Source organism: Python bivittatus, unplaced genomic scaffold (assembly GCF_059951505.1).
Source record: "Python bivittatus isolate LINGU-HERP-01145 unplaced genomic scaffold, Pbiv_v1 ctg000850_np1212, whole genome shotgun sequence".
Taxonomy (NCBI): domain Eukaryota; kingdom Metazoa; phylum Chordata; class Lepidosauria; order Squamata; family Pythonidae; genus Python; species Python bivittatus.
The window spans coordinates 49,768,963-49,782,777 of NW_028277112.1; the positions used below are offsets into that span (position 1 = coordinate 49,768,963).

General features: G+C 37.8%; 1 protein-coding gene across 1 annotated transcript in view; it reads left to right on the plus strand.

Annotated features, from left to right (window-relative positions):
• ADAMTSL1 (ADAMTS like 1) overlaps positions 1-13,815 on the plus strand; it is a 259,610-nt gene that overhangs the window by 24,329 nt on the left and 221,466 nt on the right. The window contains exon 2 of the mRNA XM_088130277.1: positions 9,144-9,271. Coding sequence (XP_087986403.1) covers positions 9,144-9,271 — 128 coding nt within the window. The remainder of the gene's footprint in view (positions 1-9,143; positions 9,272-13,815) is intronic.

The window sequence follows — 13,815 nt, forward strand, 5'->3', positions numbered from 1 at the left end:
TATTAAGGTGCAATTGCAATAAGGGAGTTATGGATTTAAATTTAGAAGTGTCAACTTGGAAATGTAATTTGATCCCTAGTTATAGATTGCCATGTATTTTACTAATTCCTTGATATGTTTTATCTTGTTACTGCCTTTTTTTTTAAACCTTTTGTCCAAAGTTGTACCTGATTTCTGGTCTTTTACTATAAATAAAAAATTATAATAAGCTCTGTGTTTGAAATACCACAGGTATGAATTCACTTAGTTAAGCCCTGCTTTTCACAGTAACTCTGCCAGGGAAATTTGTATGTTGCTTCTTGAAGTCTTTTTAAATGTTCTTTTCTAAAATGTTTATACTACTTTAAATCCTTAAGTGTTAATTCAGCAATAAACAAAAACAGGCAGTTGAAAAAGGGATTGGGCAGGTTGGCTGTTTATATGTATGAAACTAGTGTTCATACTTACAGTAAACAAATACATTTTTCCTCTAATCTTTTAAATGGCCTTTAAGGCATTGCTAGTTGGTTCAGAAGAGGAGAGAAAATCACTTTCTCTTAACATTAAACATGGCCTGAATTGAATTATGTTTATTCTACTTGTTCAAAGAAAACTTGGAGCCTGTTCCAACTGGAGATCACATGTTTCTTAAAGAACAATTATAATGAATTTTGGAATACAAATACAGGCACGTGGCTTTTTTCTGGGTGGGTGTGAAAATTTATTTGCAGAAGTTTGGGCTCTTTGTCCTAGACAAGTTGCTCTTAGGCCTGGAATTTGGGATGAGGCAAAGGTTATGACTGTATCTGATGAACCTGATTTAGTTGTTTCAGCTGCTTATTTTGAGTATTCTAGGATCATACCTGATTTGCAGATGTCTTTGTGGTAAGCCAAACATCCCCATACTCTCTCTTTCATAATGTACACACATACACACATATTGGAGATTTAAAGAATCATAACTAAGTGTGCAAGTTGCTGAAATCTTAAAATACGTACTATTCAACCCTCATCAAATATACGTGGTGGTAAGAATGCCTGTGCATTCTGGACCACTGCTTGGGTGATCTTGTACAGCTGTTGGGATTGGCTATGGTCAAAATTTGATCTGTTATCTGGCTTCCTTTTAATTATTGCCTTTATCCTACCGATTATGGGATTGATTCAAAATTAAGTCATGTGGTGTTTTAATAAAGATAAGAGAGAATTTAATTTAGTGTAACTAATGAGCATAACAATACATGCATTGGATCTGATAGGCTTGGGTAGCATGGATTAATTCATTCTAGGTTTTTTTCCTGGCTCCTGGATCAAAGCCAAACAATGAAATGTTGCATGTTACAGTGGTTAAACTGAGATTCTGTTATCCATTTAAATTAGAAACGGGTCTTTAAAAAGCTGCTTTGGCAAGGGGAGGAGGGGAGAAGGCAAAGCTTCTACATCTGTTTCAGATGCATTTTCGACCTCCATACAATCCATTGGCCACAGTAGCTTTCCAGAGTAGACTGACTGTGCCCTTAAAGCAAACTTGTTTCACAGAGCTCTGTCAACTGAAGAAGGATGGTATGGTATACTCAAGTTAGCTGCTTGTATGGGAGACCTTTATTTTCTCTGTTCTTCATGCTCAGAGCAGCAAAGTTCTTAAAAACCTCCATACTAAGCCATAACAGCCTTGTACTGTTTAATTTAATCTGCCCACAATATTTCCTTAGGATGTGCCATGTGGTTATCTATGGCATGATTTGCAAGCAATTTATTCCTCCCTAATGATGTAGTATATTTGCAAGTGAAAATGTAGGAAATTGGAAAACCATACATTCCCATAGATGGGAAATGTGTGGGGCTGCAGGGATGAAAAGTTAGCACACCATTAGAGAATGGTTTCACACCAAGCACATTATGCCAACCATAGTCTTTCACTTGCTTCTCCTTTCAGTAGAGCAGAATAGCACAGCAGGCATGAGAGGAGATAATCAACACGTGTAGATTACTGTGGGAAACACAGGTGCACAGGATACACCCCCACCTTTCTTCCAAATATTCCTACTTGAAAGTAACATAAATGACTAATTGGAAGCAATACATCATGTACCACTCCAGAAAGTCCTCCAAAGCTTGGTTAAATTGTACAGGCTCTCCAAGGGTCTGCAGTTCTAAGACAGAACTAGTGTATGTATGTGTATCTCTCTCTCTATATATATATATACAATATATAAAAGAAGAAGAAAGAATGGAAGTGTTTTTCACTGAGACAAGCAGATATTTGGTTAATTAATTTATATACCACTACATACCATGTCTCTTGGCAATTCTGTTTCTGGTTTATATTTTTTTAATGATTTTTATTAAAGAGATTTCAACAGAATAAAAACCATACAAATTTTAAGTTGAAAATATGAAGAATAAAAGTAAAAAGTGAAGAACAAATAAAAAGAGAGAGGTAGAAAAGAAAGACAAGGAAAAGTTACAGGGAAGCAGTTTCTGATCTTCTTAACAGCAGTTATAAATACATACCTGACAACAAATTGTTGTGTTGTTTATTTTTACAAAGGCTGGTCAAATATCTTATTAAAGATATTTGAAATTTGAATGCATTTATATTTTACCCTCTCTCTCTCAAGTGACATCATAATTTTTCTTTCCATAATCTACCCTTTCTAATCATCAAATCCAAAAATCACTTTTTTCTTTTTTCAGCAAAAAGTCCATAAGGGGTTTCCAGTCACTAATAAACGTACTAATTGATCTTTCTCTAAGCAGACAAGTTAATTTTGCCATTTCTGCTAGTTCCTTCATCTTCACCAACCATTCCTCCATTGCGGGTATTTCAAAGTCTTTCCATTTTTGTGCATATAATAGTCTCTCAGCAGTAATCATATATAAGAATAGTCTTCTGTGGCTCTTTTCTAATTGTTTGTCCATTAATCCCAGCAAGAAAACTTCTGGTTTCCGTTGAATATTAATTTTTAAAATTCTTTATATCATTGTGTGAATTTGAATCCAAATTTTTCTGGCTTTTTTTACAAGTCCACCAGGCTTAATAAAATGACCCTTCATGTTGTCCACATTTCCAGCATAAATTTGAAGTACCTTTAATACATTCTAGACAATTTTTCTGGAGTCATATACCAATGGTACATCATCTTATAAGAATTCTCCTTTAAGTTATAACATAATGTAAATTTCCATTCTTTTAACCACATATTTTTGCACTGTACCATCAATATGTTATGTGCAAAGTTTTTAGCCATTTTATCATACACCCTTTCATTTGTTCTTCTTCCATTTCAAATTTCAGTAAAAGTTTATACATTTTAGCAATTACATGTTCATCATTTATACACAGTTCAACTTCAAATTCTGTCTTCTGCTGCTCAATTCCAAATGACTTATTATCTTCCTTAAATCTTTCTCTTAACTGTGCATACGAAAACCATTGAAAACTAAATCCCTCTGCAGCCAGCTGTTCTTTTGATTTCATCTTATATTTTCCATGCTCTTGTTTTAACAACTCTTGATAAGTTAACCATTTCTCTTTACCTGCTGTTTTTTTTCTATAAAATGCTTCTTGTACTGAGACTCATAAAGGTATCTTCAGGCACAGGCTGGATTTTTATCTATACCATATTCTCAGTATGGCACTTCTGATGTAATGATTCTTAAAATCTGTTTCTGTTTTATATTTTTGTTCAAGGTTCCTATTAGACTGCTACTTCAGTAGTGGGTCTATAGATTGTTTTGATTCCATTCTTACAATGATTCCTGAAAGTAATGCAAGATAGATATTTAGCAGTATTACTTCAGGTATCACTTTCTCTTATTTCTAATTATTTATTTGTTTGTTTGTTTATTTAATTTGTATGCCGCCCATCTCCCCCAATGGAGATGTATTAAATCAGTACAGAAAAAAATAGATAAAGTCTACATGCAACTTAATTTTTGAATCACGAGTCTGGGTTAGCAGTACCAGTTTTCATCCAGCTCTGATTTAATAGTAGATCAGTAGCTGTTGTTGGGTGGAGAATATGACATACGAACAGGTACGTTCTCAAGGAAAAATCCAAAGTGGAGGATTAGAGATGTGCAGAACGTTCCAGTGTGAAACATTTTGAACTCAAAACATCCCTATTGAGTTTGAAGCAGTTGTTTCAGGTTTGAAATGGGTTGCTTAGACCTTCCCAGATATTCCAATGCTCAGACCATTCTGGAACTATTCTGGGTTGAAGCTGTCCTGTTTTGAATCTGAAACAGGTGTTTCAAGTTTGGGACAGGATTGTTTTGATTTTGGACCACTTGCAGAATAGCCAGAACACCTATTTCAAACTCTATAAACATAGTACTTCATGCTTTAAATGTTGAATGCAAAAAAACATTTTGCACATTACTATTTATTTTCAGCATCCTGCGTTATTCCCGTAACATACCATGTAAATCGTTCCTGAGTGATTTTGGAGGAAAAAAACCCAGTAACTTGCTCCTCTGTCTCATGCTAGTTGAAGCAGCACGATAGGATGATGCATGCTGGAAGCCCAGTGCTATCTGTGCAGATAATTAAACCTTTGATGAAACACCACTATATCAGGCCAGTGATCTGCTAAGCAAGTAACTAATCAACAGCCTCTTCCATAGCAGGGGTTGACAACCTCTTGGATATATTTTGTGATTCCAAAAACCCAGATAGATGCAACAATGACAGAAAATTGGACTTAAAGTGATTAAGCCTATTTATGGCTAAGTACAGGGTGCATATGTTTCCTGACTTAAAATAGTAGGAAGCTATACCATTTATTGCACTGCCACATTTTAGTGATGAGGAGCAGAGATACCTCTAAGAATAGCAAAAAATGTTGAAAGCTAAACATGGTGTTGGAGCTGCAGGTTGCCTACCCTTGTTCTATAATAACGACTCGGACTCAGTGGGACCGCGCTCCAAACATCACATCCCCAAGGAACCGCAGTATGGAAAAGGCATTCTAAGTGTCAAATTAAGGACCACTTCAACCTGGGGTCCTGGAATTTGTTCAGGATGAACAAGAATCGAGGCCTTCCTTCAGGCTTACAATATACCTTTCTCAAAGTTACATTCAACGTACATCAGATATCCCACCATTTGTTAGTTGTCTCGCTAGCATTGTAACAGTACATGATTATCCGTTACTTACACACAGAAATCATATACCCCAAATGTTCCTCTCCACCCATCCTTCATTAGCTTCTGCATTAGTGTATAGTCCTTGTATTAATGTCTGGAGCTGGTAGGGTGAAAAAGGATGTATATTGCAGTAGAAGCTAGCAGATGTACAGATGTTTTGAAGACAATGTCAGCTGCTTATCTTTTAAGGCAAATGAAGCTCTGTGCTTTTCATTTTCTTACTATATTCTAGGTTTTTTTAAGGGGTACTGTTTTCCCTGTAATAGAGATGAGTGGCATCTGCAGGAATGCTGCCAGCATGTGTGAGATGGGTGGCTATATAAATATGATAAATACAATAAATAAATAAAATGTCACTTGGAAAATGCCAAGGTGCAACAGGTTGGTGGACATTGATTCTGTGAATCTACCCACATCACTTCTGCATCTGATCTTCACCATTCAACCCTTCCTTTAATATTATGAACTTTCCTCTGGTACAGCTAGAGGAAATAAGTTTGGTTTGATTTGATTTCCCTTAAGGATAGCCTCCACTTGATGGTGAAATGATAAAAAAGAAATGGCATAAAAGAAGAAATACCGTCTGTATTGTTAATGCAGTTGCAGGATTAAGCTTTCATAATTCTTCTATAAGCTCAGTAACATAGTTCTAGACTGTTTTTATTTAAGCCCAGTAGCATCCTCAGGGTCTTCTTGCTTTCATCAGAATGACAAAAGTGATATCATGGCATTCCATTGCAAGTTCTGCCCCTTTCAGACATACATGTGACATTACAACAGATATAGAAAAGGAGTGAGGCTTCTGCTGCTTTTGTTAGTCTGATCCCCTTGTTGCCCCCCCCCCCCCATAGACCCTGCTGTTTAAGTCTAGGTGAAAACTTGCAAACATCATTGACTTCAGTGGGAGATGCTGTCAGCTCAGCCTGCACTAAGAGCATTAAGGCTGACTTCCTGGTAATGTCTGAATTCCCTCTTCCATTCAAACAAAGGTCTAACACTGTTATGTGTCTAGATTGTACCTGTCATAACATCCAGTTTAGGATATTCACTCTCTTTGTGTTATCTTGATGTAAGAATGGCCTGGGTATACATTAGAGTTCTCCATGCTAAGCTGAACAGCGATCACAACTTGGATCTGAGAAGCCATGTGCAATGACTTCGGTTCCACAGTGAAAAAAATGCTAAAAATAAATGTGCTAAATATGTTAATTAAGCATTAGTAAAACTATATAAAAATAAACAGTCGGTGTGGTGCAGTTGTTAAGGAATTGGATTAGGACCAGGAAATACAGTTTCAAGTCCATCTTCAGCCATGGAAAACTTTGGGCTAGTTGCTACCTCTGAGCTCAACTTACCTTGTAAGATGCTTATAATGGGGAAAAATGAGAAGATGAAATGCTATATATGTTGGTTTGAGCTCATGGACAATAAACAACTTTCAAAACCAAGTTAAAAAAAATATCTAGAGAACAGCACCACAAAGGATAAAAATCAAAGAGAGCAATAATGATGGTGACTATAACAATAATGCAATAGCTCTGCCACTAAAATCTCCTTTCTCTGATGGTTATTGCTTTGCTGCTGCTGTTCTTGATGTCTTGCAAATTTCACATAGTAAGACTTTATATGTATGTAATTTTATATCTATATAATTTTACATAGGCCAATTTTGAGTAACTCTTCAAGTAATACGGTAAGGTGCTTTTTGGCAAATACATTTATATTTGCTAACTTTCTCTGAAAAGCATGGCTGTATATTAAGTTTGTTTTAAGCTAAACATGTACTGGATGCACCCAACCAGAGAGATCCTTGTCTCCAAGGCCACAGCAACTGTGGGCTGGCAGGTTGCACCTAGCTATAATTTGAAGATGATACATTCAGTTCAGAACAAACTGTGGATGGCTGTTTTTGAGCCACTCAAGCCATTCACCAACTTGCACACATGGGGAAAAGCCAGTGAGGCTGGTTTTGTCTTTTCTATTACTCCTTCAATAACTGTTCTGCTGGGTCATACAGGTGTTTGTAACTGGATGCTATTGGATTTAAAGGGGGGGGGTGGAAGCAGTGGCCTATATTTGTGCATTCCCTTAGCATTACTAATAAATAAACTCTTGATTCTTTCATTCATAGTATAAACAACTGTCAACCCTAATGTTAATGACTCTCAGCAGCCACATTGGTGGGTCTTATTTGATAAAGGACATTAAAGAGAGTGGGCCCCAGGCACAGTGCCCAGCTGTTGGTAGATGTTAAGGGTTTGGATCTGGGTCTGTGATAAGTTCAAAGGCTTTCCTGAAAAGATTATACCAAACTGTTCACAGTGCCAGGCTGCAGGCCCTTTCTCCCCCACTTTTTCTCTACCCACCCTTTCCTGCTTGTGAATAACTACATTCAACACTGAAGTCTTTGGCCAAAATTCATGTATTTTGCCAAAGATTTTTCTTTACTCAACCTGATAACAGTCATTTGTATGTCACCATTTTGCTGTATATCAGTAGAAGACATGGTTTAAAGTTCATGGAAAACCCTGGAATTACTGAACCAGTAGCTGGTTATTGTGCCTGCTACTGGCCACTTTCATAAGAAACAGTTCTGATGTTTCCTCAGTCATCTTTGTCCTGTGTTTGCCTGTGATCCTTGTCACTTGTTGTTCAATGTCTTTTGTAAATGTACTTCTGTTTCTTATTTATTTATACAAGCATTTAAGTTCCATTCCCTTCTAAAGACTACAACAGAAGGGGCTTTTCTTTTTTGGGAGGGCTTTAAAAAAAAGTTCAAATCAGATCCCATGAATTAATGTTTAGAAGAGGAAAAAATGATGCTCAGCTATGGTAGAGAAAATCTCTTCACAGCAGTCAAGATTGTCTTAGTTTAGCTGCTGGCCTAGGGCCCAACATTGATCTCTGAGATGCGAGACACAGTGTCTGGCAATTGCATCTCTGAGCTTTCCCCCTATTTATTTTTTTTCCTGGTTTAACAAATGCAAACAAAAGTTTGCTGGTTTAAAGGCTCTTCCACACAGTCACACTGATGTGTTTACTTCCAGTCCTTGAGGAAGCAGAAAAATATGCTGGCAAAATTGCACTGCCTTCATTAGCTGAGCCCAATTCTGCATCTAATTGAGGTATCCTATTAGCCATTCTTTCCCTATTGTATTTCCAGGAAGCACCCAGTACTTGGTTAATGATGGCAATTGGGACCAGAATTTCTGTCACTAAGCAACGCAGTTGTAAAGCATGACGACACGTGACCACACCACTTAGCAACAAAAACTCCAGCACTTCCCATTGCCATTGCCAAGCAAATCATCACAGGTCATTAAGCAAGGACATCACATGGTCATCATTTGTGACCTCCTGCTGGCTTCTCCACTGACTTTGCTTGTACAAAGCTGGCAAAAAAGTTCACAAATGGTGATCATGTGACTGCAGGACGCTGCGACATTGTGAGCTAGGCGCTGACCACCTGGATCGTGATCATGTGATCTAGGGGACATGGTGACTGACGTAAGTACAAGGACCAGTCATAACTACCACTCATTCAGCACTGTTGTAAGTTTGAATGGTCACTGAACAAGTGGTCATTAAATGAGGACCACCTGTAAATGAATGCTGAGCTGCAATAAGTAGAAATATACTTAGGATCAGGGTTGGAGAAGTGAAGATTGGTAGCCTAGCCTATATGGTGCAGATGGATTCCTTTGTTCATTCCTCTGTAAGGGGGAACTTACAGATACATAATGTTCATGCTGCATTCTTGATATATATTAATAATCTATTCCACAATATGCAAAAACAGAAACATATACAAAATGTAAATATTTATATGAATTATACTGATTCCTCAAGTGCTTACCCAAAGAACTTTCTTAGTGCTGAATTCTGGATTTAGGAAAGTTGTTTCACAACAAATCGGAAGCAATGGAAATATAGCAATAATTTGGCAGAGTCAAATTATTTTGACTATCAACCAAAGTCTCTTTTCTTCATTCTGTCTTCTGTTCTCTTCTAGAGTTCTCGAACTGCTCGATCTGAAGAGGATCGAGATAGTCTCTGGGATGCCTGGGGCTCATGGAGTGAATGTTCCCGTACTTGTGGTGGAGGTGCTTCGTACTCCTTGAGACGCTGCTTAAGCAGCAAGTAAGTAGTTAAATGTCTTTTGAACCTGCATCCTGTAAGCTGAATATTGCAGCACAAAAGAACAACTGGTGGCTTGAACTTAGAAGAGGATGTTTTCTTCCAGCAACCATCCAGCAAGTTTGATGGCCTAACACACAATTATACAATGTTGTAAAAATGTGCAGTGCTGTAAACACTTCTTACGCTGCTAGTTAATGAAAAATGAAAACATTCATAAACCATCTCTCATCCAAAATGGTAATCTTCACTTGTGCTGAGTTGAGATAAACTTCCAGATTTCGCACCCTAAATTATTTTGTCAGTTGGGAGCTCTAATATCAAAGGAGATTATTGTATTTGTGTATGTTAATCCAGGTATCCATCCATTAATGTACGCAAATTCATATTTCCAATGATCTACAAAGTTCCACTTTTACAAATGGTTTTCCTTGAGTTACAAAGCAGAGCCAGGATCAAATTAGGCAGTAATCAGTAGCTGCCATGTGCTGGGTTGAGATAATTATTAAATATTTCCTCCCTAAAACTTGGGCAATGGCCAGTGGGGTTAATAGAGCAAAAAGGCAGAACCAAATTGAAGCAGTGCAGACAAATCCTTAGGGGTATCTGTGAATGCCCAGAGTCGCTCTGGAGTTGACTGGTGCTAAAAACAAATTAATTAAATAAAATGAAAGCGAATGCTAATTAAAACTAGCTTGTACCCCTTCTTCCATACTTCTCTTAAGCCTTTCCTATTCATACTCCTCTCTTGTGCAGATTCTCTTACCACTACCATACTGTTGCAGAGAGAGAGAAAAAAACACAGCATTTGGTCAAGTAGTCCTAATCACTGGCTCACATACTGAAAACAACATCATTTTGAGCCAGAAACTTGTATTTACAGGGGAAAAAAATCAGGAAAGGGTAAAAAATGTGTTGTTTCAATGCAACATTACCAGTTAATTCTCTAATTTTCAAAAAGGAATAATAAATAAAGGGACTGATTTTTTACTGAAGACTCTAATCCAGTGGACATTGGAAGCATTCTTACCTGATTCTGAAATGGATGGCTGAATGGTAAAATAGGTATTGATGTGATGTTGCTTGTACTGATAGTCAAGACCCAAGGAGAAAAGAACACAAATACATTTTGCATGAGGCTTACATTTTTGCATTAATAACTCATGTAGTCTAATAAGAAAGAATGGGAAGCCCCAGTCACTCTTGATTACACCAAAGTTACTTGATTTCTAAGAAAGAGGACTTCAAAATAAAATAAGGGTGCTTGATCTGCCTCCTGAAAAAAATTGTGCTATAGACAAACTCCATTTTGTTGCAAAGAAAGCAACGAGTATGTGACCACAAACTCTCCATTATTCAAGCTTAACTGGAGGGTGCTTTTATTATTTACTATTTCCTGATCCTCATAATCTTGCCAGCTATGTGCAAACAAGACTATGAATCTTCTTTGGGAAGGGAAGGGAAGGGAAGGGAAGGGAAGGGAAGGGAAGGGAAGGGAAGGGAAGGGAAGGGAAGGGAAGGGAAGGGAAGGGAAGGGGGGAGAGACCGAGACAGACAGATGAAGTGGGAAGAATCCTTCAGACTTCTGTGTCTGCTTGGGTTTCAAAAGGAAGAAGGTCACTAAGACTTCTAGATACCAGGTTGAAGTCCTTTTCCCTATAGCTCCTATCTGTTCCTTCTGTTAGTCTTTTCACAAACACAAAAAGGCTACCTCCTGTTGCTGCTGCCTTCTAAAACGGCTTCTTATACCTTCTATGATTTTCTGTCTCTGTGCATGGGTTGCTGGAAGGGAGGGTCTTTCAAGAAGCTGGGAGGTCTTCTCTACACAGTCTGTAATCCTCCCTCTCTGTGCATATGATTGGAAATAGTTGGAAGAGATTTAAAAATGATTCCAATGTTGCATATACAATAGAAAGTCAGAAAATCCAACTGCCCAGACTGATTCTTTCCTTCAGTAACTGAGACCGCTTCAAAAGAAGGCAATGTACTTGCATAATTCAGAATTAACAAGGAAAGAAGAAAGAATGTGATTGTTTTAAAAACATTTTTTTAATTGGAGATCAGAGAAGAAAATTGAGTTTATTAAGTGCTCAACAGAGAGTCTACGACTTATCTGCTTAATGATGAGGTCAGTTGCCAAAACGGTCTCTCTGACCAACCACATGCCTCCAATCTTCTCCTGAAGTTCTCTGATTGATGGAATGGTCAAAAACCGAAACATGAACAAAGGACATCTCTTTGAGAGAAGGGGTAGCATTACCCCTAATCAAGCCACACCAGCATCTGCGACTGTATAAGAACAGCCTCCATAGAGTTTGGTACTGAGTCCCTGCAGCCAGAAATGGAAACTGATTTGGCATTACCTGTGTACAGCCGAGTTGTGATTTGGGCCACTGCTCTAACATTAGTGCTATTGGGATATAATTCAAGGGTTCTTTAAAAAGTAGTTAATGACACAAACAGTAAAAGCAATGTAGAGCAGCGGTCCCCAACCTTTTTGGCACCAGGGACTGGTTTTGTGGAAGAAATTTTTCCACAGCCTGATGGGGGGATGGTTTTGGGATGATTCAAGCGTATTACATTTATTGTATGCTTTATTTCCATCATCATCTTCTTCTTCTTCTTCTTCTTCTTCTTCTTCTTCTTCTTCTTCTTCTTCTTCTTCTTCTTCTTCTTCTTCTTCTTCTTCTTCTTCTTCTTCTTCATTATTTCCATTATTATTATTATTTTCTATTATTATTATTATTATTTTCTATTATTATTATTATTTCGGTGGGAGGAAACACTGGCGGTGCTTTGTGCGGGGATAGGAATCGGTTGCTGGTCAGGACTTTTCCAGGCAGTCTCCGAAGAATCTGACACGTCTGAATGGATTAAAAAAAAAAAAGCTTGTGGGCTTACCAAAACTCTGACTGAGACAAGTGTGCAGTGCAGGAAAGAGGCGCAGACAACAGTGGTAAATAAAAAAATGGGCCTCACACAGAGTAAAATAAGTGTCAGATTCTGAGCGTGCAACCTAGATCCCTCGCATGCGCAGTTCACAGTAGGGTTCACGCTCCTATGAGAATCTAATGCCACCGCTGATCTGACAGGAGGCGGAGCTCATGCAGTAACGCGAGCGATGGAAGCGGCTGTTTCTGCTCACTTGCCCGCTGCTTGCCTCCTGCTCTGCACCCCAGTTCCTAGCAGGCCATGGACCGGTACTGGTCCACAGACCGGGGGTTGGGGACCCCTGATGTAGAGAACATTAGTAATGCTTTGGAGTCCTAACTATGGTTACTACAAAACATAAGTTGGTATTACATCTGAACAGATCATGCTTTAAATGATTTTTAATATGAAAAGAAATGGTTGCATAAATAATTAGGTGGCATGTGTAAACGTGTCTATAGAGCTTTCGTGACACAATTTATCACTCACTAGTTTTCTTCTCTGGTATTTATGATCACACCAGAAAAAGAGTATGCTGTATAAAAATGCATACACGGTAGGTAGAACTGTCTGACAAAGTAAGATTACTCACTTGCATATTGAGCCAATTTTCTTTGAATTATAAAACCCAAAGTGAACTTTTGCCCATTCACAGATTGAGAGAAGATTATAATGTGCTGATTCTGTTAGCCAGTACAAATATATTTTAAATAGTAAAATCTGACCTTGAATTAGCACAGCAGTAAATGTATAACTTGTTTTTTTCCGCCTTGTCTACATACAATTATGAATGTAAAGGAGTGCTAAATGGTGATTTTGTGTGTGTGTGTGTGTGTGGTGCTGGGTATGCAGTTGAAACTGAAAAGGAAAGAAATCCACCCAAACTTTAGGGAATTAGAAATAAGCTTAAATATATGATAGCTTTAATTTTTAAAAACAGTACTATCTGTGCCTTGTGTCAGTGGTTCAGTTTTGTGCAGCCTATTATTTTAGAAAGATGTTTCATATAACAGAGAATTATGTGTACCACACATAATTCTGTAACAAATGAAATAAAGAATAATGCTAGATTTGGGTTGTGAGTTTGATAAATGAAGAGTTGGCACACCAGTTGAACACTACAGAACAGACCATGCCACAAACCAAAGATAAATATTTTTCCTCCAGTCAGGAATGTTCACGGTGTATTATGCCTTTTCGTTTTGTGTATGATGGCTTCCAGAACATTAAGTGCAAGGCGAATATACAGTCTCATTGTGTCAGCTTTGAAGCTATGCAAAGCATATATGCCTTACTTCTAAACATCAGTGCACAGCTAAGCAGCTGAATAAATGCAAGTAATTTATTTTCCAAGTGTCAGCTGCCAGATCTTGCTAGTTCCATTCCTTGAGCCATTCAGATCAGATATAACGTTTTATTATCAGCCAGTTCCACTGTCTCTTTGGGAAATCTACTTAATATGATCCAACTGATCTACATATGTGAGGCAAGTTTTGTTTATTAAATGCCATATTGTTCCAGTACAGACAGCTGTCTTTAACACTAAGAGCTTATTTGCCCAGCCTAATTGTCCTGTCATCAGAACAGGACAGCAACCACTTTTGAGGGCAGAAACA